The sequence below is a fragment of the Rhyacophila brunnea genome, unplaced genomic scaffold (genome assembly GCF_057557595.1).
Source record: "Rhyacophila brunnea isolate RB1 unplaced genomic scaffold, BYU_Rbru_1.0 scaffold_15, whole genome shotgun sequence".
Classification (NCBI taxonomy): Eukaryota; Metazoa; Arthropoda; class Insecta; order Trichoptera; family Rhyacophilidae; genus Rhyacophila; species Rhyacophila brunnea.
In genome coordinates, this window is record NW_028232806.1 from 4206873 (window position 1) to 4232767 (window position 25895).

The following is a 25895-nucleotide window of genomic DNA, read 5'->3' on the forward strand; positions in this document are numbered from 1 at the left end:
CTGAAAAAAAGTCCTAGGACAGTCATATTTACGGGACTTGAATTTTGTTCATTTTCATTTTTTTGCTGAACAAAAAGTATTTTATTTTACTTTTTTGCAATAGATCCTTGACAAAATAATCAGGCTAGAAATTCTACTGTCACCATAGTTATGTGTTTGGCATCGAATCCAGCGCATTTAAATTAATGTATGTATATATTTTTAAGCATGTTAGGTTAAAATACCTACAGGCTCAGGTCACATGATAGTATGAATTTAGTTTTGATGTTGTGTGTGTTTTTTATAATATGTATGTGTTGTATGCCTGAAATGTTTGAAATTACTTGCAGTCTTTTTTGATTGTATTAGTTCCATAACTGGTTAGGAATTAGTGCCATGTATCTGTTAGTCTGGTTCTGCAAGGGGACATTAAGTTAATAGGTAATTAACAATTATTCTTTAAAAGATATACTTTAAATAATAGTCTGGTAAGGAGTCTTCACCACTGGTATGAGTATTATTTTTTATTCCAGGTCTTTCAGTCAATAAATTGAATTTTGTCATGTTTCGTTACATTTATTCATTCATTATTTTGGAGGATTGGGAGGGATGATTGTTAGGACGGGGTGAGTCGGGGTGAATAATACTGTAATTGTTGAGAATATTTAGTGTCTGCAGGGTGGCGGCCTCCACGCACGTGCCCCCCGCAGCAGCAGACGCAAGCGCAGGCAGGCGGGGCGCAGCTGGTCGGCCTAGAGCTCTACAAGAGGCTGAGGGAGTTCCTCAGGAACTATCTCATCGTCCTCAAGAAGGTCAGCAAACAATCCAACCATTTTACATTGCGGATATTGTGGAATTAATTAAATTATTATTTTTATTATTATTCAATACTGAGTGTATACACAATATTTCAATCTTCTTATCATTATGCGCGTTAATTTTAACATGTTTCGAAATCCATTAATTACGTAATTATACAGTACATACGGTTATGGGATTAATTATTGGCCAAGATCGTGACATGTACGGCCCGAAAAAAAACAAGACTCGGGAAGTTACATTTTTGAATCGGCTTCATCGGCTACTTGTTAACCCTTTGTTGCTTAGTTGTCTCACTGGGAAACCACCCGCTATTATTTTTGTGCTGCCATTACCATCTAATTTTGAGTGGCCACATTTTTTATAATGGTAAACTAGGAAACTATAGTCATCTATGTTTTAAAAAATAAAGTTCACGATCTAAAGACGATTATATCAGATTTCTACCTAAATGATTATACTGAAGTTAGATATTTTGAGTGCTGTCACATCATGAGATTTCAAGCAAAGATTACACTATAATATGTCAGGGAAGTCTTTCTAAGTTATATATTAGTTTTATGTAGTCGTAATATAAAGTAAACATAATTCATTAAAAGTCCTTTGAATTCATTATATGTTAAATTATACACAATTAGGTGCTATTTTCTATGTGTTAAATATGTTTGTTTTTTGTTTTAGTAGCCCAGTGGTTAATACGTATAACAACTTTAATAACTGAACTATATATAAAAAATATATACTTATATATGTTACACCGAATGTGCGAAATTTTGGCTAATTCATGTAATAGTCAAGCCTGTTGCCTTATTCATGAATTAGGTAAATTTTCTGCTGAGTACATGAATTCGCCAGGGTATGGAATTCTTGAACTGTCAACATTACAGAAGAAAAAGTAAATTTAATACGGATGGTTTTATTAGTTATAATTGGACATAATATAATATTATTAGGTTAGGTTAGGTTTTGTAATTCTGAATTAAATTATTCAACTGAATGTCCATTTTGAGGTTAGCTATCAAGTGTCAACAAACTATCACAAACATTCAATCGACCATTGCACGTTTGATACCCAAGCACAAATCAAATCGCAAAAATACTTTTCAATAAAATTCTTCCGTTATCATATTATAGTTCTAGATTTTTTTTGCGCATAGTAAATGGATATGAACGTCATTGTAGGACGACATTTGACACATTTGTTTAGTTTGATTAGTTGCAAAAAACACCACCGGAGCGCAATCATCTATTTTGACCATAGATAATATATGTACATTTTGACCAATGCATGAGCATTTGGTACATTTAGTTTAGTTGCAAAAAATACCACCGTAGCGCTACTATCTAATTTGTCCAATACATGAACTAGGCAGAAAAATTACTGCCGAATTCACGCACTCTTCAGATATTTTGTCTATTTCATGAATAAGGCAACGGGCTTGCATTTTTCATGATTTAGGCAAAATTTTGCCCATTTCATGTAATATTCAATTTCGCACATTCGGCGTAACATATATAATAAATACATGTAAAACCATTTTTAATTTTAGTGTATTTGAATAATTTAATTTCTTTAATTATTTGAATAATCATTTCAGCAAAGCAGCGCTGAAAACGCGCCTATTTCAAACAAAATCAAACTGGCTCTGCTTTGGTCAATCGATCACAATTATTAATATTATTATTATACATTGATTCACACATGTCATCTATAAACTATCATAATTTACATGTCCCAAAAACATTGAATCCCTTTGAAAGGAATATTAATGAGGTTTCTTAATTGCAGGACGGCGATAACCTGATGGACGAGGACGTGTTAGCGTTCTACACCCTCCAATGGGAGCAGTATCAGTTCTCGTCGAAAGTCTTGAATGGAGTGTGCTCGTACCTAAATAGGCACTGGGTGAAGAGGGAGTGCGAGGAAGGACGGAAGGGCATCTATGAGATCTACCAGTTGGCGTTGGTGACGTGGCGCGACAACCTCTTCAAGTGCCTCAACAAGCAGGTCACCAACGCCGTGCTCAAGCTCATCGGCCGGGAGAGGACCGGCGAGACAATCAACACCAGGCTTGTCTCTGGGGTACACCGATTTTCTTTCTAATCCTTGGTTTGGAAGCTGCTTTTTTTACTTTGATAGAATTTCTAGGTAGGCTTTGGTGTAATATAAAATTGTACCCAGATAATTGGATGATGAGTGGATTCACGAGCTTATTCAAAAAACTATTATCTGCTCACCGATATTAAAGAAAATTAATCACTAATTTCACATTATACAATAATTGTTATAGACTGTAATTAAATTTAGCCATTGAACTCTTCTGATGTGTCAAACATGACCGTTGTTTGGTTTTAATAAAATTCCTTGTTAGAAAATGAATATTTCACACGGATACATATCTCCGAAACATGATGAAATTCAAAGATATCTGCGCTGAAAGGTAAGAGGGAAAATTAGTTAACCGGATGGCTGCTAATGACGTCTTAAGATGCGAACTTTTCCGTGAACGGAACGCCGCTTATACAAAAATGACGTCTTTGGACGTCCCGCTTTAATCAGGAAACGGGGGGTAAATCAATTATTTTAAACATACAAATATGTTGAACACACAACGACATAATATATTGGGAATGTCGTCACATACTCAGAATTGACATAGAATTCATTTTTACCACTAATTTTTTTATTTTTGCAATAAAATTCGCGGCGTGCAAGGTACCGCCATACATGTACCTACCGGCAGTAAAAAGGTTAAATATGTCATGTTAACCTAATGCATAATATACATTATATTATATATTTGTAAAGTCGAATTATAAACATATCACATAAGTTTGATGCATATCGATAGTTTTGACAGAAAGTATGACGTAGTTAGAGCGACGCTGAAAAAACGATGCAATAGCTTTCATGTAAGAGCAGTCAGAAATAATAATTTTAACGATAATTAATTCGTACAAGAAGGAATCGTAATTTCAATGTTAAGTTGTTCGACTATAGTATGTTGCATATTAATCAAATAAATGTTGCCAATTCTAAGCGGAGCATGTGGGCCTCCACAGACGTTGTATAATGAGACTCTTTTTATGGGAAATAGTTAGCCATTCACACAACCCATTGGGTCTTTGCACTGGATCAAATACACATTGAAAAAACAACTTTGTCTTTTTATTGACCAGGTGCATGTTTGAACTCACGAGCCACGGCTTGGTATTCATACAGAAATGGCTGCTCTACGAATCGGCCAATGTGGGTACAAAATGTATGCAAAGTTAACCAAAACTTAATCTGGATTCAATACTTTCTATATAATTTTTTGGTAATGTCATTTTCTAATTCAGCGATCTGTAATTCTAAATTAATTTGTTTAAATTATGTAGGTAATAAACTGCTATGTAGAGCTGGGTCTCAATGAGGAAGACCCGAACGCCCGCGGGCAGAACTTGACAGTCTACAAGGACTCGTTCGAGGCCGTATTCCTCGAGGACACGGAAAGATTCTACACTCAGGAGAGTACAGAGTTCCTTCGGAAGAATCCCGTCACTGAATATATGAAGAAGGTATGTTCTTACTCATCATAAATAATGATTATAGTTTTTATATCTTTTGACTTATGTATATGGACTGGCCTCCAATGACGCAGCGCCTGAATCAGTCGTACCAATCTGGTAATGTGTCCCAAATCTGGAGATATAGATATTTATTAACCCATTGCAGACAGAATTAATTTTTCAGGATCACTTAAAAAGGCACACTGATTACTAAAATTGATATAACTCATGTATTATTCATTCAATTCAAATAAATCTTTTAAACAGTTATAGGTTTTGAATTTTTCTGCTAAGTATTTACATTTTAAGTAAACTTTGTGTATAAGTGGAATGAAAAAAACATGTCAAATATAGTTTTATGGGTTTTTTAGCCTTTTTTTATACAAAATGGCATCGATAAAAAGTCCATGATAGAAGTAAATAAAAGGAAGATATACTAAAACTGGAGCTAAATATAATACTCTTCAAGATATTTAGAAGATGGAGGGCCATTTTATGTTTATTACTGTCTCAAACACCTCATACCTAGTAAGGTAAATGTACCAATTTCCGTCACAGCTCCAATTATCGGCAATTTTAGAATTAATTACACAAACTAAGAATGGCAGGACTTCTATGGCTGTAAGAATGTGTTATCCAAAATCCACATTTCTTATGCGATAGAAAGAGATAAAGTTTTTGCTTCATGCTTGTAAGTACTTGTAAGTACTGAAATTCGATTGTTTCCTGCCACACGTCACACGTCGAGTGATTTAGATGTACTGGGATATTTGAGGCAAAAGCTTGACAAGTAAGTAAACATTTCAAATATCTAGTGTTAAGCATTTTCAAACATTTTTTAAACTGAAGTATTAGATGTAAGGTTATATTTTAAAATTTAATTTGTTTTTTTGCCTAAAGTGTAAAATATTTTGTGTGTTTTTTGGTTAGTTTATCTAAAAATCAAGTAAATTTTGCTGCCGGTAATTGGCACCGATACGATTTGCACTTGTTCTTATTATCGGCAAAAAGCCGATAATAGGTACAAGCAAACAAACTTTTAAAAGCGCGTTATTGTTGGATAGAAATTAAATAATTTAATATTTTAAAATCTTTTTAAATTATTTAAATATTAATTAACCTCCTGGCAAATTTTCGGCACACCAAATTTATATCAGGAGAATCAGAAATAATCTTTTAAAATTGAATAATAACTTTAAAAATTCGGTGTGCCGATAATTAGCACATAATGTGCCGGTAATAAGATCATATCGATCATTATGCAAAAATATTAAATACTGTTATTAAATTATTTTTAATTACACAAGTAGCAGAGATTTTAGGAAGATATACTGTTCCTTCTTAATTTAAAACTTTTAAAAATAAGATATAAATTATAGTTTACTTTATAAAGTACTATTACAATGTATGTCGATAATAAGCACGAAGGGTGCCGATAATTGAAACATTTTTATTTTAAGGATGAAGAAGGTGCGAAAATTATACAGCCGGCAGTCGCTTCAAGATGCAATTGAAGCTGTTAAAGGAGGAATGGCCACAATGGCAGCTACCAAAAAATTCGGAGTGCCCAGATCCACAATCCAGGATAAGGTTCTAGGTAAATCATCATTGGACAAAAAGAGTGGACCACCAACAATATTGACCGCAAAAGAGCAGCAACTGATTGTTGAATTGATTCACCATATGGGAAAAAATGGCTTTCCAGTAACAAAAACTAATAGAGAGTGTAGCTATATTACTGAAAGAGTTACAAAAGGCAAATTGCTTCACTGGTGGCATACCTGGAAGACATTGGTGCCAACTATTTTTGAAGAGGCATCCAACTATAACAACAAGGGTCTCCCAACATTTTTTCATCCCATTAAAAGCTTATGGAAAACTTCGATCCTCAATTGGAAAATACAAAATAACAATTCAAAACTGCTGCGAGAAGATTTTGCTCCATTACTCAAAACTTGTTTGGATCAAACAAAGAAGGATACCATCAAAAACGGATTTAAAACAGGACTATACCCTACTAAGTATATATTATATTGTAGCAACGTATGAATGAAGAAAAATATAAATTTTACTTACAAAGTAATTGTTGTACCTATATTTTTTAAACTTAAGTTTTAAGTTAAGTCTTTTAAATTTATAGAAATTTCCTGTATAAGTTTAGTTGTGCCGATAATACGAACATAAGCTGTCGGAAATTAGTACCTAAATTTAATTCAGGTGCCGATAATAGGACCAATTGGCCTTATGTTGTTAAAACATAAAAAAAATAATATTAAACTTAAAATATTGTTGATATTGAACTTTTTTATTGTTAACAATATTTGTAAATATAAATACAAAAAAAGAAATATACAAATATATTTAAGCTGAGCCTATTATTTTAATCCCATGACCACATTTTCCTACTGGTGCCGATAATTGGTACATTTACCTTAAACTGATCATTATTTTGACAAATTTAAATAAAAATAGATTTTATAAATCAAATATTTCAAAATATATTGGACTGTATATAAAACTAACATCATAAAATGATAGCTACATCTATTATTAAGTAATTTCATTTTTAAAAAAAATCAAAATATGATTAAAATTGATTTTCATCATGTCCTGCATCCTGTAACACTGGCGCCGATAGGGCGGGATGGGTTAATTACAATAGAAGAGGAATTCTGACATGTGCGCCGGTGTACCAGAGAATTAATTTCGGCAAGCTATCAACCGCAATAGCAAAGTGGGAATATATTTCCATGTAGTGCCATATGTTTTACACAGGGAACATGCCAGAGGATTGATTTTCATAAGTTTGTCGTCGATCTGCAATGGCTTCCAGGGATACATTACTGTGTTTCAATAGTCGTATGTAATACATATTATTTGTGATGTTTTCAGGCGGAACAGCGTTTACAAGAAGAGCACAGGAGAGTGCAGGTGTACCTGCATGCCACAACTCTGGACAGGCTGGCCAAGACCTGCGAGAGGGTGCTCATTGAGAAACACTTGGAGATATTCCATGCCGAATTCCAGGTAGCCATTATTTATTAACCGTATAACAATATGCCTTGTATCATATTATTATTATGTAGCAAGTTATATAGTATTAGATTTGTTTGTGTTGCCCTTTCATGACAAAGTGATGGTATTCAAATTGGCATCGGAATGCTAGAATTCCACTTTCTTTGTCAATAGGTGGAGTATAGTATGACATCTCAAAGAATCATTATCCCTCGCTAGTTCTGCGGTTTCCTAGGTCATGTCAATAACCCATAGCTCTGCCGTGTATATCCTGTAAATAATAATTCAGTTGGCTTGAATAAAAGGCAGGCTAGTTTGAGAGTCCGTAGCATGTCACGGAACCGGATCCGTTTTTGTTTTAGATCTGATAAGAGGCTGCAAAGTCTGGTCTTCTTCATCTGGTCTGGTTCATTTCTGATAAAGTGATGCCATACCCATTTCATGAATCTTTTCTGAAATATGATAGCTCCAAGTCTTCGTTAAGTACCATTACTTGCTACTGTTTAGCAATATTGTTAGAGTGCATGTACTGAATAGGCAGCATTTTGCCCTAATTGTCAGTGATAGAGACCTTCATCGAATAGGATATTAACGTTCTAAGTACAGTAGAACCTCAACATAGCGGACAAAATATCTGTTGGTTGTCAGATACTGGTTTTGACTTCAGACAGTGTCCAATATTATAGAATCAGCAGAACATTCTTAGAGCATGTGATCATGTGATCAGCACCCCGCAAAACTGCAGAAGTTCAAAATTCATAATAAATAATTCATAAAAAATTGTAATTAGGTGGACTCTGGAGCCAATGCCTGGATTATCTACATTCGCCACTTTGTAACGGCTAGTTGATTATTCATGTCTAGAATTGGTTGTGTTTGTTTCAGAATCTTCTTGACAAAGACAAGAACGATGACCTGGGTCGCATGTATTCTCTAGTGGCGCGAATCACAGACGGCCTCTGCGAGCTGCGCCGCCTTCTCGAGGGCCACATTACCACACAGGGGCTGGAGGCCATAGACAAGTGCGGAGAGAGCGCTCATAATGTAAGCATATTGTCAATGTATGTATTTATCATTATCGTCAGGCCTATTACTGGTTTCCTACAAAAAACATGTCTTGTTATGATTTTTACTATCACCCATGATTTAGATACCGATTGGGTCGTCTCGACTACAGAGGGGAAGCAGTCATATGAACTGTTTGTATTACATAGTACATTCGACAGCGATTCCAGAATACTTTCCAAGTCAAAGTTAATGACGATTTGCAACTTTACAATAGTAACTACCTACTTGCTAAAATATAGTTATCACACAGAATAACTGTTGCTAACACACTTTTTGGGATGCCGACAATGAATTTCTAATTAATCTGACTCCATCAATAATTCACTTTCACCATAGTGTCTCTTATGCCCTTTTGGCTCAACTCTATATGGTTGAATGATTGGTAACCAGAAAAATGAATGTTATCCGACGAAGGATAAATAAACAGAGGTTACTGGCGGTTTATTTTGACATTTTGCTTCGCTTACATATTTCCGTACTGTTGATTGTGATTTTATGATTGTTCATCTAAATAATAATAATTCACTGTATAAAAAACCTTATGGTTATAATATTAATGCAAGGTCTTTTTAATCATCAGCTTTAGAAATTTCTTTTTCAGCTTAATTTTCATATATTTTGGTTCCATCTTACGTAATATTTGGTTTCGACACTTGCTGTGATTGACCCATAACAATCAATGTGTTGCTAGTGTTAGAAATTATAAGTAGGCGTAGGATATAACGAGTGACAATTATGAAGCCAATATAGGTCTTAAAAGGGACATATTTAAATGTTTTTTTTTTTGGAATCACTGCTACTGGCCAACAAGAAGATTTAGGCACAAGCCGGAAGTTACTGTCTTCAACTAAATAGGAGGAGTCTTAGTAGTTCACAGTTTTAACACGTGGACAACTCATCGCTAACCGCAAGGCGCTTCAACCAAAGTGCGGTTAAAAATGGAAGGAGCTTGTTAGTTCACAGTTTTAACTCGTAGCCAAGAAGTTCTTGTTGGACAGTAGTCACTTGTATTGTGTGATTTTAACACTAGTTATTGAATTCATTGCTTTTTCATGACATTCAACGATTGTTTTTGTACTGTGATAGGATCCTAAAGTATACGTGTCCACAATCTTGGAGGTACACAAGAAGTACAACAAATTGGTTTTGATGGCCTTCGTGAATGATTCCGGATTCGTGGCGTCCCTCGACAAAGCGTGCGGTAAATTTATCAACAGTGAGTATCCACACTTTCAATATAAATATATCACATATTATATATTAACAATCCTCCTATTGCTCTCCGAAAAAACCTCAAGTAAACCTCCTTTTGTTCAAATTCTGTTCAAAAGACGAATAGGAAGGAATTACAAAAGTGAAGGGGGAAATGTTTCAAACGGGGACATCAGCCCTCATAGTCCGATGCACACAGCTCTGGCTTCTCATACCATGAATTCCCGTTTCAATGTCGTTATGGCATGTTGTAGTGTTAAAAAATAAAAGTGCAGTAAAATAGACATTAAATGGTTTAAAATATCGTCTCTGTTCTGGCAGAACACACTAACTGGAGAATACTAGTTTTGAGTAGTTTGACTTTGAAGTTGTTAAAAAGTTTGAAATAATGGTCTATCATATGAGTTTATTAAGTAATCCTAAAAAGGATGACTTTAAAATAAAGACTGTTTATTTATAAAGAAGGTTTCCAGACGGTAAAGTTTGAAATAAGGAACATTTTGGTACTAACTCAATATGTAATTTTTTCGAATTAGTGTCTTCTGCCAGAACAGTGACGATATATTATAATAAAATCTGGTATGTCAAGCGTGAGTCAACCTGAGTGTAATAATCATGGCCCCAATGGGGGAGCTGACAGGGCTCTAGCCTGGGGGCCCGAGCACAGGAAGGGCCCGGCGTGGCGAGTCGACCAGATAAATGAGATAAACACATCAAAAATTTGCTCTAATGCGATATTACTATTCTAATTCAATGATAAAATCATTAATTAAAAATATTTGGTTGTTCGATGCAATTTTAACTGTGTGCCGATCGATACTCGACAAAAATACAAAAAATTGCTAAAAATACACCTTGATTTTACTGCGTACACCATTTGGAAAACGCTACTGCTGTGCGTCACACTGCCTTTAGCGATAGGTAGGGGGGCCCGCCAAACGTCCTAGTCTGGGGGCCCGCTTCAGGAGTGGGGGCCATGGTGATAATCTAATATTAATATGCTGACTAATGAAAGACCCTGATTGTTTTACGAAATGTGAAATATTATAATGCGAAATTGACTAAAAACCTATTCTATATGCATCAAGTATCTATATCCACTTCAGGGAAGAGCAAATACAAATTTTGAATTCATCGTTTGATTGGAGGGAATAATTTTGCATCATTTTCATTTTGGTCTGTGCATTGTTTCCGCCTGCTACTAAGAATTTTGTGACATCTCACTCGACTAAGAGGAATTTACCACTTCCAGGTGTTTGCCGTGAGAAATGGTCATTGTTGTACATAATATGTATATTGATGCCCATGTATGCCATACAACTGTTCCCTTGTAAAGTGTTTCTTCTTTCATGAATTAAGATAACGCTGTTACGAGAGTGGCGAGTTCGTCCTCAAAGAGTCCTGAGCTGCTGGCCAAGTACTGCGACCTGCTTCTCAAGAAGTCCTCCAAGAATCCTGAGGAGGCTGAACTCGAGGATACTCTCAATCAAGTGGTCAGTGGTATTTCTTCTCTACTTTCATACCTTTAGATTTAATATCTCAGACTTGTGTATGTTAGAATCTACCATCAAAGCTAAAAGCCAGAGCTTGCCATTAATAGCGAAGACATTAAAGTAAATCTTCTCCATGTAGAAGGAGCCCACGTCTTGTGAACTGAAGCTAAAAAACAGTTATAAGATGAATGATTAAATTAACTGCAAGTCCTTTTACTTTGCAGATTCATTTGCAGCAAGCTATATACTATTTTATTATTGTCTCACCCGCATCTGTCAACAACCACAAGCATTTCAACATAACTGACTTTCACTCTTACTGTTGGCTCCAAATGTGCAAAGATAAACCCTGAAACATCTAGACCAGTGATTCTCACGTGAAATTTAATTGTGGCCGCACAATTGACATTGACATGGAAAAGTCTGGTGGCCGCACCAAATTTCACTTTTGTTGTGATTGAAAAAATTAAAGCTAAATTTTATTTACTAAAAAAATGGATCAATTTATTTATGGTCAAGTCCATTTAATAAAAGACATTTGAACATTGTAGTACATATCTATTTACTTAAAAATAATGCAAATAGAAATTCCTCAATACTCCTTTTTTCCAATGCGAGCCGCAAAAGACATTTAAACAGATGCGTGAAATTCTATACCAGCAGAAATTAGTCAGAAACGGACTATTTCACAATGATCACAAGAACACATTATTGATCATTTGAGCGTGGAAAGAAATTTAAAACAAGTCATGTGTATTCAACCAATTTCATAATTTTATAAATAAATTTTTGAAATATTATTCTGTAAAGCGCTGGTGGCCCGCACATGAGAACCACTGGTCTAGATACATAGGATTGTCTCAAAAGGTAGAAAACTTGCAAAGGGTAGACATAGAGGCTTCTGAATCGACAGGATAGTTACTTTCTGCAGAACTATGTAGCAAAGCATCACACAGGACGGTAATGGAGTCAGCGTGGAAAGGCATTCATCCAGAAGTGAATGGATCCCGGATGATGATGATGACATACATTGACAGTCCTGAATATGAACCATGTTCGACTGGTACTAGAACCAAACCATTCACATTGCCGTGTAGCTATCTATGACTACCTGTGACAGGATACATATTTTTATTTGGACATCCGAGTCTTCCATTTAAGCCATCAAATGTGTAATAGATGAATATTTTTGTAATTGATATATTGTTTTGCCTGCAGATGGTTGTGTTCAAATACATCGAAGACAAGGACGTCTTCCAGAAGTTCTACTCTAAGATGTTGGCAAAGAGGCTGGTGCAACACATGTCTGCCAGTGACGATGCAGAGGTGAGCCAACTCTCTTCCTAATTGTCTAATTTTCAAGGCGATCAAAATTAAAAACATACATGCATATTGTAAAATCGTGCCTGATCTCAATGAATGTCTTCACATGACTTGATAATAACTCAACATTTAATTGAGGGCCAGTCGGATGACAAAAAAACAAAGAATTTAACGGGTGTAGGTAAATTGTCAATAAAATAATAATTCTTGTTATCGGTTAACGTTGCAATCGATTTAATTGCGCTGAAAGGAATGTTATAAGAATTCGTACACTGACAGGTAAAAGTTTTTAGTCGTGTTAATATTCACTGCTGACCAGTTAATTACCACAACTCGGTCAGTGCTCAAGACACGCCTGGCGTGTAGCAATTAGCATGATAAATAAATGTGGTAATTAACTGGTCAGCAGTGAATGTATATGTATCTAATGACCACACGCCAGGCGTGTTTTGAGCACTGGACGTATTAATCGTGAGAAAATCTCTTCGTTGCTGCTACGCTATATTGAATACCAGTAGCGAAAGGTGGAGGTAGGCTGTTAAGATCAACCATAAATTGTGTACTTGTAAATTTGTTAGTCATACGTATTTGTTTTTATTTAACTAAGACTACAATTTACAGATGGTGTTAGATAGTTTTTAAAAATCAATTAAACCTTGCCTAAACCATATCATTATAGTTTTGGTGTACTTTGGGCGAGACGACAAAATTGTGCACACTTTTTCATTCATACTTATTTGTTTTTGTTGGATTAACAATACATATTGGTGGTTCATTTTTTTGAATTCATTAAGCCGTGCCCAAACCAAACTATAATAGATAAAAAATATTATTCTATCTATAAAATATCCAAAGTTAAGTATAATTTAATAATTGCATAATTTTTCGCAGGGTTTGATTGAATTTTAAAAACTCGCCAATTCCGTCTGTAAATTGTAGTGTTCTTTCAATGAAAATGAATACGTATGACTGACAAAGTTTAATGTGTAGTATTTATGGCGGATCTGAACAGCTTACCTCCACCCTTCGCCACTGTTGAATACACTTCCTAAGTTTGGTAAAGTTTAATCTTGTTTCTTCTGTTTTCTTCTAGGCATCTATGATCTCAAAACTGAAGCAAGCTTGCGGATTCGAATACACTAGCAAACTTCAGAGGATGTTCCAGGTATGTTTTGTTTCTTATCAATTTAACTATGATGTTTGCTCATGAACAAATCAGAAAGGGAACACAAAAATAACGGATTTTCAATTGTGGAGAAATGGGATAAACTTTTAACACGTTATTTTCAATATTTACGTCTATCGTATTTTTAATAAACTATTTCTTTTATTCAAGATTTCAGAATGTAATATTGTATATACTGAATATACATAATTTGAAAACATCTCATGCATATACACTAGTAAAAATCATTTAGTAGAAAAAAATATGACCCCCGACGGGACTTCAACCTTTATCTGCATTTCGATAAGACTTGAACATTATAACGCAATTCGATAAGCATTTCATGTAACAAGTACCAGTTAAAATTGTCGTGATTCAATATGATTCCCGTGGCTTAAGTGGAATAGCATACTGGCGCGAATCCAGCAGATACAGTTTCAAGTTCCGTCGGGGGTCGTATTTTTTTCTACAAAATGATTTTTCCTAGTGTGTATATGCATGAGATGTTTTCAAATTATGTATATGTTTGTCATGTAAATGAAACGGGCATTCAATATTGGTAATATTTGAGGACACTCAGCGGGGATTTTATTTCTTACGTTTTATGGTCTGGTCGTCAATAAGTCATAAACCAAAAAGTATTGGTCTATTAGAAATACGCCCAACGCATTGAATCATTTCACTGGAGCATGCCTTGAAAAAGCATTCTTCGAACCATGGCTTCAGAGACTGCCGGTCTACCAACCAGGCATTCGTGTTTATTGTATTAATTGAATATCATTGTCAAATTGAGAAACAATAATAATTGTATTAATCTTTATTAAAAAATAATTCTGGATTGATGTAGACTTATTTTTTTAACAAGATTGGTTGAAATGATAATCCCATAATAATATAAGTACTAGTACAAGCACAAATAGTGCGTTTTAAAATTCTCCAATCACCTATTTACTCTCCAATATATTGCTAATTTTTCCACGCCTTGGTTTTCAGGATATTGGAGTATCAAAAGACTTAAATGAGCAGTTCCGGAGTCACCTGTCTGCCTCCAAGGAACCTCTAGACATTGACTTCAGCATTCAAGTTTTGTCGTCAGGTTCCTGGCCCTTCCAGCAATCTTTCTCATTCCAGCTGCCTACAGAGGTATGTGCTCTATAATAATTAAGGCAACTTTACAAATTGACATCAAAAGTTCAGTTTTATCACCTACGGCTGCATTAGACGTATTCTTCAATTCATTTGTGATATCATTTTGTCGAGTTTTGAAATGATGTATCTCAAGACTTCAAATGACAAAAGTTAACTCTTAATAACTCTCTTAGTTATATCATTAGTTAACTCCATTAATTTCTATTGTTCCCAAAATGGACGATTTTACATCTCTGGGGTGTAGTATGTTTATTGTTTATAATTATTACTAATGATCTATTGGATTTAACGATTTATTATACCCTTATCGAATGTATTATTATTGATAAGGTATGGGGTTTTTTACAAACACTTCAACTATTGATCATTTGTTGTATATTTTTTTATTGTTGTACTTGACTTAATAGGTACCTAGGTGATAAATTTACCTACTTTATTGTATTGATTTATTATATAAGTTAGGGTTGATAGTGTTCGTTGTCAGTGTGTGTTTGCCTTTTGGTGAGTATACACAATGCCTGAAGATGCTGAAAGGCGAAACCCGGGTCGCAAAAAACGACTCAAATGGAATAGTACAAAACTTAAATCCATTAGAATTTAACTTCATCGATGAAGCAACCGAATTTTGACTATTCTGACAGGCATAACGCTGTTATTGCGAGGAAAGAATATTTTATTATTACAACGTTTTTCTTAGCTCGTATTCTTATTTGTCCAGTACAAATCTTGAAATTGATTTTTAACCCGGCGCCCGCTTCTGTCACGAGAGTAGTACGCGAAATTTCGCAAAACTACGGGGCTACAGCGCTTCTGTCGCCAATGTTGTACGCAAAAATGCGCCGGTCGATTATGTAGAATATACATGACGCATGATTTTGAAATCTCTACCATAATTTGCCTTATTTCATTACCAACGGTGACATATATGTAACATTGTCAAATAAATTGTGTTACGATACTAAAACTAAGATGTTTGACATGCCTTCGACAGGCCGTCAATCTACGCTCATTTAATTTTGGTTTGAAACATCGTGCCACTTTACTGCGTTTGCGCAGTATGCGTAATATCACTGTTGTGAGAGGACTGTGCAAGGAATCGCTCTTGTCGTTTTTCCGTACAAAATATTACGTATTTTACGCGATCTATTGTATTGTGTGAATTTTATTATAATATTTTGTCTGTGTTATTGTTTATGTGTTTTTAACTATACCATTCATGTGTATTAAACTGTTAAAAAGTGTTTTGACTATATTTTTTTGGACTATTTTACCTTTGTTATCGTGTGAGTGTTTGGTTGAGAACTTTTTTCAAACTTCAATATGGCTGGTTTAAGTGAGGAATTGGACTCCGATTACGAAATGTCTGAAGAAGAATTGGAACCATCTGACCTCAGTGATGTAGATATATCAGAAGAGCCAATTGAACACTTGAGAACATGGACATCCGGACCCCATGTTCCGATCGTATATGAGTTTGATGATTTTCAATCCGGCATAGCAAACAGCGATTTGACTGAGACTTCGCCTGAGTGTCTTTTTTTTGAACATTTTTTAAACCGTGATATAATGTTGAAGGTAGTCCAACAAACAAACATTTTTTTCCACTACCAGTATAACACTCAAGAACTTGGACCAAAATCACGTTCTCATAATTGGATCGATACAACTGTATCAGAATTATATGCATTTTTTGCGGTGTCAATGCTCATGACACGAAACAAACATTTGTCACTAGAAGAACACTGGAGTACGGATTGTTTTTTAAGTGCACCCATTTTCGGTCAGACGATGCCTAGAGACCGATATGAGTTATTGCTCCAAATGCTCCATTTTTCCGATCCAACAAGTGTTACCTCAGATAGACTAAATAAAATTAGGTTACTTTTAGAGCATACACGCAAAATTTTCAAAGACACGATGATTCCGCATCAAAATCTCTGTATCGATGAGAGCATTATTGTTTTTAAAGGGAGACTTATTTTTAAACAATTCATTCCATCGAAGCGTCATCGTTTCGGTATCAAAATGATCGTGCTGTGTGACGTTATGACGGGTTATATTTTAGATTTTATTATTTATTGTGGTGACGGGACAGACATAGTGGATAGCCAAAACTTTGGAATATCCGGAGCTGTTGTGACAACGCTGCTGACTGAGTATCTGGGCAAAGGGCATTCGTTGTGGTGCGATAACTGGTACACCGGTCCACAGTTATTCAAACACCTCCATGAAAATAAAACCAATGCTTGTGGGACTGTACGTAAGAATCGCAAAGAAATGCCATGCTTCAAAAAGCTGAAAAAGGGGGAGACAGAGGTAAAGTCAAACAGCCCATTGTTGGCTCTCAAATGGTGTGACAGAAGAGATGTCCACATGCTTACAACCATGCACGATGACTCCTTCGGTCCAACCGGTAAAACTAATTTTAGAACCGGAGAACCCATTATGAAGCCAAAGTGCATCTTAGAGTATAATAAAAATATGGGGACTGTCGACAAGGCCGACATGATGCTCAGCAGCTTGTCGTGCATGAGGAAATCTGTGAAATGGTACAAAAAAGTAGCATTTCACATGATTGACCTCTATTTATTAAATGCGTTCTATATGTATAAATCTGTTACTGGTAGTAAAAAAACTTTAGGAGAATTTCAGTTAGTCGTGATAAAACAATTAGTTGCTAAGTACGCTGTGAAAATCACGAAAACTCCACAACCCAGACCATCGACTAGTGAAAATCCATTGAGGTTGTTGCCTAGAACTTTAACAGATCATTTGCCGCAACACATTCCGCCCACGGCAAATAATAAAAAGCCCAGAAGACGCTGTCATGTGTGCGGAAATTCAAAAATTAATAAAAAAAAAACATCTCTATCTAGATATATGTGTTGTATTTGCAATGTGGCTTTATGTCTCAGTCCGTGTTATGAAATCTACCACTCTTCAAAACAATTTTAAATGTGTAAAGTAAAAATAAATATGTAACTCAGTAATAATATTTAATAGCTGTTTAAGTGTCTGCCTAAAAGTTTGTTTAGTCTAAAATTATTGTGCTATTTTTACGACCCTACTCAGGGAAAAAACATTATGTGTGATTTTATTACCATTTGTGAAGTGTTTCTATACTCGCGTCAAGCACGAGCGTGACGAATAACAAAATGCAAGCCTTGCAGTGCTCCATATACATAAAACAAAATGGCGGAAATCTTATAAATGGTGAGTCTTTGTATAGAATTAATTTCTTCGGATATTTTTGACATTATGACTGATTTATTACGGTTTTTTAATGTTGTAAAATAATCTGAACATGTCTAGGCGCCTAAAGAGCCATAAAACTCATTTTTTATTGCCATTTTTATTATGAAACACAGAAGTTAAATTAAACAAAAACCGTCACCGCGGAGAGTGAATTCGTCATACTACAATAGGCCGCGAGTGCCAGGTTAACTAACTTCCCAACTAGCTAGACATTTGAAACTTTTAGAATATATCAGAACACAGAATACTTTTAGCCATCTTTACCATCTCTAAGTAGAATTGAATTCATTTTCAGTTAATCCTGTTTTGTATGAAAAGTTATTTCGACACAATTATTGGTTGCTAGGGGTCTGGGGTCCTAGCAACTAAATTATTAATATATACGTGCGTTACTATGGAAATCAATATGACATGTCAAAATGACATTTCAGTATTATTTCTATGAAGTACAAATTTTTTTGATCGTTTAAGGCGATACTTCAGTGAAACGGTAAATAATTTTCAACTATAGGCGCGACGAAATTTTGGACTCGCTGGCAATCGGAGAGCGAACGTCGAGGTGTGAATACGTCAATTTGTTTCGTGATGGCGACGGGGGTATTAATTCTTAAATCGTGTAAAGATGACTAAAAACGTTACCCATTTACTTTAAAAAGAAAACATGTCAATGAATATATTATTATTGTTACTATAGAACAATAAACAGAACATTAAATGGACGCATATTAGATTTATATGACAAATTATATTTCGCATGCGTCATTTGCACCTGTGATCCGCGCATCGCCTAGCCACGATCTTTTTAGACCATGCCTCAACTGAGGTATACCCTTAAGCTAGTCATGTAAAGTTTATATGATTCAACAGAAAATTTAAAAATGTTGTATATAAAAAGTTCTTTTTATCTTGTAATTATTTAATTTGACTCGCAGCATCTGTGCAAAAGGTGTATAACAAGAAAAATATTACATTTCAGTTGGAAAGGTCCGTCCACCGTTTCACTTCTTTCTACTCAGCGCAGCACTCGGGAAGAAAACTTAACTGGCTTTACAATATGAGCAAAGGGGAGCTGGTCACCAACTGCTTCAAAAATAGGTAACTGACAGATATTGTTAGCCCACATTTTTTAAAATCTTGGTCACTTGGCCTCGTTCCAGTGTATAATAAAGGATTTCTTTCTTTTTCCCTTGCCGCGTATATCTGCCAATTTTGAACATATCAATTCAGCAACTTGCATTCCCCGACGTGTCATTCAAGGAAAGATCAATGGTAAGCGTAGCAGAGGACGACGCCGCACTTCATGGCTGAAGAACCTCTGTGATTGGCACGATTGCAGCTCCACTGAACTGTTCCGGGTAGCACACGACAAATCCAAGATAGCCTTGATGGTGGCCAACCTCCGCTAGGGGATGGCACAATAAGAAGAAATTTTGCAGAATTTCTGCAAGAATGACGACCGGACTAAATGAAGAACATCTTGGTGATACTGTGTGTCGTCAAAAGACCGACACATCTACCAAAGATTTATTCAAAATTGTTTGTATAATAAATTTGAATTGAAGGGTTGAAAGTCTATAGGATAGTTTTTTACTTCAATACAATCTGTATGCCAAGCCTAAAATGTTATTCTGAAGGGTCTAAGTTCCTAACTCTACCATTTTTGTCACACAAATACATTGAAATATGGGCGGAGCCTATGTGCCCCTACATACCCCTCTACATAGAATGTTTCCGTATTGTCCATGTTTAACCCTTTACTGCATAGTGTCGCAAATTTGCGACATTTCAAACTATTTCGATATAGCCAATGCCATCTGTGTAAATTATCAAATAATATCCTTTTTCGAGGCCTAGTAAACTGTTTTATCATAAACATCCTACTTTACCGATTTTGTTTGGACATTTCAAGAAATAAAGCATTTCTGCATTATAGTCTATGCATTTCTGCTTTAACAGTTGACGAATTCGTATGTACGCGAAAATCCGCATTTGTAAATAAATAAAAAAAAATGTACAGAAGATTGAAATTGGTTAAATAAAAATATCTTTCTTTTTTTTTTTCGACCATGTCCGATCCTGATAGGATCATATGGGCCTCCACAGAGTGGAAGTTTGTATTGACAGATTTTGTTTTTTTATGAGAAATGGATGTCAGCCACTTGCTCAACCTATTAGGTCCATACTCTGACACACACAAATTGAAAAACAATATGTGTACTTGCCAGATCAAATAAGTTGTGTACATTAGTTTTTTTATGATTGTTATCATTTGGTTTTATATTTTGACATACTGAAATGTAAGATTTCCTAATGTCATAAATCTGCGGCACCACGCAGTAACATACAAAATTTAATGTAATTTTCGAAAAAAAAAAAATTATTTTTCCATCATTCACAAGGCATTTTGACACTAAGAAAAAATAAAATTTTTCAAAAAAAAAATCATGCAGTGAAGGGTTAAATATTTTATTCTTCTTTTGATTATTTTATCTTTAGAATTATGTAAACTTATCATATTATACTGATGTTCTTCTGTAACTTTGTAAAAATAAAAATGTAAGTTTTCATATATGTATTGTTTTATTCTTTTATTGTTATATCTCAGTTTCACATTTTTGGCACTTTGACCCTATAGACTTTCAACCCTTCAATTACAATCATATTCGAATTATAGATTATTTTTAATTACAACTAAATTCGAATTATAGGTAATTTCGAATTACAGTGAAATTCGAATTATAAGGATTTGTATTTATAAGTTTTTTTGTTTTGTGCTGTCTGATTAATGCATTGTATGATTGTGTCGGCAGGTACACTCTTCAAGCGAGCACTTTCCAGATGGCCGTCCTGCTGCAGTACAACGATAATGTGTCGTGGACACTCCAGCAATTGCACCAGCACACGGGAATCAAACACGACTTCCTCATGCAGGTGAATACACATTATACTTTCGATGGTAGTAAATTGAAATCACTTTTCTTAGATACCATCTCAACGTGATGCCAAATCGCTAGAATCTGCCCTGCAGTTGGTTCTCTATGTTCTTTATCCAGGGCTTTGATCGATTATGTCTCAATAATATTTTCAAGCACATACCGGTGGCGAAGACTGCCTTAAAGGCAGAGCTAGTGATTCGTAACCCAAAATAACAGTGCGCTCCATACTTGAAGAGCAATGTTATTATAATGTAAATTCAGTAAATGTTAGAAATACCATCTGTACATGAGTAGCCAGAAGTCAAATTCTTCCATAAAATCGGTGAAGTATGTATTAATAAATGCGAAGAATACATTTCAATATTTTATTAGAAAGAAACTATTTATTTTATTCCATGAATAAGAAGATTTTGAGAATGTAACGTTCCATATATTGAACATACATAACTTGAAAACACCTCAGATATATACCCACTAGAAAAAATCATATTTGGAAAAAATACGAAACTCAACGGGATTTGAACCTGTATAACCATTGGTGTCGCGCCAATCTGTGCATTAACCAATTTTGCTACGAGCCTCCTATATAATTACGACAATTTAAACTAGTAGGTTATACATGAAATGCTTATCAAATTGCGTTATTATTGACTATTGATAATAACATCAATAATTACGCAATTTGATAAGCATTTCATGTATGACCTGCTAGTTTAAATTGTCGTAATTATATAGGAGGCTCGTAGCATAATTGATTAATGCACAGATTGGCCCGACACCAATGGTTATACGGGTTCAAATCCCTTCGAGTTTCGTATTTTTTTCAAATATGATTTTTTCTAGTGGTGTATATCTGAGGTGTTTTCAAGTTACGTATGTCTAATAGAAAGGATTTTTCTTCATTGATAAATCTTATAGATATCATTGTTTAAATTAGGTACCAATAAATCGATTCGCATTATTTATTGCACTAATCACATATGGCTCTTCTGATTTTGTAGTGGCAAAAAATTCTTGTTATGTGTGAAGGTAAATGTTAAATAAACATCCTGTATCAAGTCTTCGCCACTAGCATAGACAGGACTGCCCGTGATGTCAAAGGAGTGTGTAAGATTTATCTACATTATGCTATGTGGTGTGCTCGTCAGGTATTACAAATCTTGCTGAAGGCAAAGTTGCTGGTGTGTCAGGATGACGAGAATGAGTTGTCGGAGGCGTCCATCATCCAACTCTTCACAGGATACAAGAAGTGAGTGTGAACATGTCATTTTATTTTACATATCATCTTGTGCACCGCCATGTCAATTCTGTATATTCGTGCATTCACCCAAGGATGTCAAAGAAAGTCCTTCTCTGCTAATAGAGGTTTTATATACATTTATGAAAGTAACGCAGAAATATGATTCACTAATTATTAAATTAGCTGCAAATCTTTTCATATTGCATAAATCTGTGTATATAGAATCAATTAAATTTAAAATACTCTAATTTTATATAGTTAGCAATATGACTATATTAAAAACATTCTGGAATCGCTAATCAAAGTGTTGTATTATAGAGTTCAATGGAATACCTTTTTATTAGTCCAAACTCTTCACAAATAACATTGTCATTGATAAAAGTGAATGGGAGTTGCTGCCAATTTGAAACAGTAATTGACGGTTGAATGTGATTTGTATTGCTTGCAGTAAGAAGCTGCGAGTCAATATAAACATTCCGCTGAAGACAGAGCTGAAGGTTGAGGCGGAGACGACGCACAAACATATTGAAGAAGACCGCAAGATGCTGATACAGGCGGCCATTGTTCGTATCATGAAGACTCGCAAGGTGCTGAAACACCAGCAGCTCGTGGCGGAAGTTCTCAATCAGCTCTCATCCCGCTTCAAACCCCGCGTCCAAGTCATCAAGGTAAGCCTCATTTACTTCATGGATGCACAATTTTTTTGATGGGTCTTGCGCTCCTTTCCAAAAAAAATTGTATTGTTATCTTACAAGTATCTTAGTCGAACTTGGTTATTACGATCAAGGAAATAGCGAGATCTCGGATCTAATGAGGAAACATTCGTTGACATTTTAGTTTATGATTTTCTCCATACATTTATTCACTTTTATAACGAGCTACTTCTCGGGTATACAGAGCAAAATTGTTTATGTGTTGATCGTTTAAAAACAACATTTTCGACCCTAAGCATTAAAATCCGACCGGGAAGTTAACTAGACCGATCCCGGCGGCATCGGTCTACGTTCGGATTTTTTTGCTTAGGGTCGAAAATGTTTTTAAACGATCGACACATTAACAGTTTTAAGAAAAATTTTGGCGATACAGTGGAACCCCGATCTATTCTCGCATAAATCGTTTTTCCGCATGGATCGTTCATTTTTGAAAGTCTCGCCAAACACCCATAAGAACAATGTTAAATAATCCCGCATTGACCGTTCCCCGATTTATCGTTTTCCTAGATCTATCGTCTAAATATTATGGTCCTGTCACAAATATTATTCCGATTGACAGTTTTTGTTGAATATTTTTCATTTCGCTTTCGTAGAATTGTTAATGTTTACAGACTATTACAGACCTTTCAGTCGCGTCGCTTTGTTTGCATAGGTCGGTTGACGCTCAGGTTTGCCTCGCATCTCATATCACAAATAAGTCACAACTAAAATGCCCCCCATGAAGAAAACTAGAACTCAAGCTGAGAAACTGAAAATAATTCAAGACGTCAAAAAAATCGAGGAGAAAACGAGTTTTTTTAATTTTATTTTTTTATATATCACGCATTTATCGTTTTTTTCTAGGCTCCTTTGAAAATCGTAGAATCGGGGTTTCACCTGATAGGATTATTTGCTCGGTATATCCGATAAGTAGCTCGTTATAAAAGTGAATAAATGTATGGAGAAAATCATAAACTAAAATTTCAACGAATGTTTCCTCGTTACATCTGAGATCTCGCTATGTCCGTGATCGTAATAACCGAGTTCGACTGTAATTAGAAATTTACTTTTGGCTATTATATATAAATATTTTATATATAAATGATTGTATCCATTATGAATATTAAATATACCAAATTGTTACATGTGTGTGTTTTTTTTTTCATTTCAGAAATGTATAGATATCCTGATAGAGAAAGAATACCTGGAAAGGACGGAAGGTCAAAAGGACACATACAGCTATTTGGCGTGATCTTCTCGCAAATAATCCTATCATGATAAAGTTATTAATAATTCAAAAAGTGTTATTTTAACAACATGTATAATAAAAAAGAGACCTCCTACTTAGCCGGCACCGTAGTGTAGTTAGCAATGATGCAATTTCATCGAATTGTCTTTTTTAAAAACAAACCTAACCTAATTCACACGAGGGTTGAATCAAATTAATGTTTATTTTCACCGATTAAATGTGACTCGTCAGTGTGTTATAAATTGCCCTGCCTGATTATTGCTAACTTAACTCCTGTGCAAGCTAACGGGCCACTCGCAATAAAAAAAAATATTTTTCATTCTCATCGAAGTCATATGTTCGTTCATTTTTAAAACAGGCACAATTTTGCGGTGGATAGCAGGCTTGCATTTCAATCAGATAATATTTCCTGCCATTTTTTTTTTTTTGATACAATACGATACAATAAATAAGAAAATATTAATTTGTAATGATTTACATGATTCAACGAATGTGCGTGTGAACACTGAAACTGTGTGATATATTTGAAAGACGTTGGATCGTTATGAAATTGAGGCTTTAGAATGCCTTTATGCATCACGTTGATGGAAACATTTGGCATTTTGATGACTTACTAGTATCAATATACACTTTTCAATTTAGGGACCAAGGCGGAAACCTTACGGCACTCCTTTCAATGTAGTTTATTACAATATTCGTGCATTGGTTCACTTACTGTCACCATAACAAAAAAGTCAATAGATACACCTCGAATACTGAAGAAATTTTTTAAATCACAAAATTTTTATTTCGTATGTAGGTACGAGGGTGGGTCAATAATTCCTTAGAAAAAAGCATTTAAACAGTTTTTTTTTTTATTTTTTTTTTTTATTTCTCAACATAATCTCCTTGGAGCTCAATACACTTGGTTAGACGTTTCTCAATTTTTTTTAAACCGTCAGAAAAATAAGTTTTCGGAAGGTCCTCAAAATAAGCATTTGTCCGATCGATGACTTCTTCACTTGAAAAAAAACGTTGTCCACTTAGCCATTTTTTTAAGTTTGGGAAAAGGAAAAAGTCACTGGGGGCTAAATCTGGCGAATACGGTGGATGGTCGACCAATTCGAACTTCAATTCTTCAATTTTAGCCATTGATCGTAAACATGTGTGAACACGGGCATTGTCCTGATGAAAGAGGATTTTTTTCCTGTTTAAATGAGGCCGTTTTTCTTCAATTTTGTTTTTTAGCTGGTCTAATAAAGATGCATAATAATCCCCTGTTATTGTTTTTCCTTTTTCCAAATAGTCAACGAAAATAATTCCACGTGCATCCCAAAATACAGTAGCCATAACCTTACCAGCTGATTTTACGGTTTTCGCCTTCTTTGGATATGGTTCGCCTTCCGCAATCCACTGCTTTGACTGTTCTTTCGTCTCGGGAGTATAGTGGTGTATCCATGTTTCATCTACAGTCACAAAGCGATGAAAAAATTCATCCGGATTGCGTTGCATGAGCGACAACAGGGCTTTAGAGGCCACCACCCTATTGCGTTTATTGTCGACTGTGAGCAAACGCGGCACCCATCTTGCAGAAATTTTTTTCATGCCCAATTTGTCATGTAAAATAGAAATGACGCTACCTTTTGAGATCCCTGTAACCTCAATTATCTCACTCAACTTTAATCTTCGGTCACTTAACACCATATCGTGGATTTTATTGATCATTTCTGGTGTAGTCACCTCTACAGGACGTCCTGAGCGTGGTTCAT

At 35.0% G+C, this 25895-nt stretch overlaps 1 protein-coding gene across 2 annotated transcripts in view; it reads left to right on the forward strand.

Annotated features, from left to right (window-relative positions):
- The window catches only part of Cul1 (cullin 1), a 31000-nt gene extending 5566 nt beyond the window's left edge, over positions 1-25434 (forward strand). The window contains exons 5-19 of one of the 2 annotated variants that reach the window (XM_085942879.1): positions 649-791; positions 2588-2881; positions 4180-4359; positions 7243-7377; positions 8251-8409; positions 9520-9649; positions 11005-11138; positions 12357-12464; positions 13555-13626; positions 14620-14769; positions 19007-19125; positions 20841-20961; positions 22115-22215; positions 22655-22874; positions 24070-25434. In XM_085942879.1, the coding sequence (XP_085799005.1) occupies positions 649-791; positions 2588-2881; positions 4180-4359; positions 7243-7377; positions 8251-8409; positions 9520-9649; positions 11005-11138; positions 12357-12464; positions 13555-13626; positions 14620-14769; positions 19007-19125; positions 20841-20961; positions 22115-22215; positions 22655-22874; positions 24070-24150 (2147 nt within the window). In that variant the 3' untranslated portion in view covers positions 24151-25434. The remainder of the gene's footprint in view (positions 1-648; positions 792-2587; positions 2882-4179; positions 4360-7242; positions 7378-8250; positions 8410-9519; positions 9650-11004; positions 11139-12356; positions 12465-13554; positions 13627-14619; positions 14770-19006; positions 19126-20840; positions 20962-22114; positions 22216-22654; positions 22875-24069) is intronic. The other variant, XM_085942880.1, reaches the window with a different exon arrangement.
- The last annotated feature ends 461 nt before the right edge of the window (positions 25435-25895 follow it).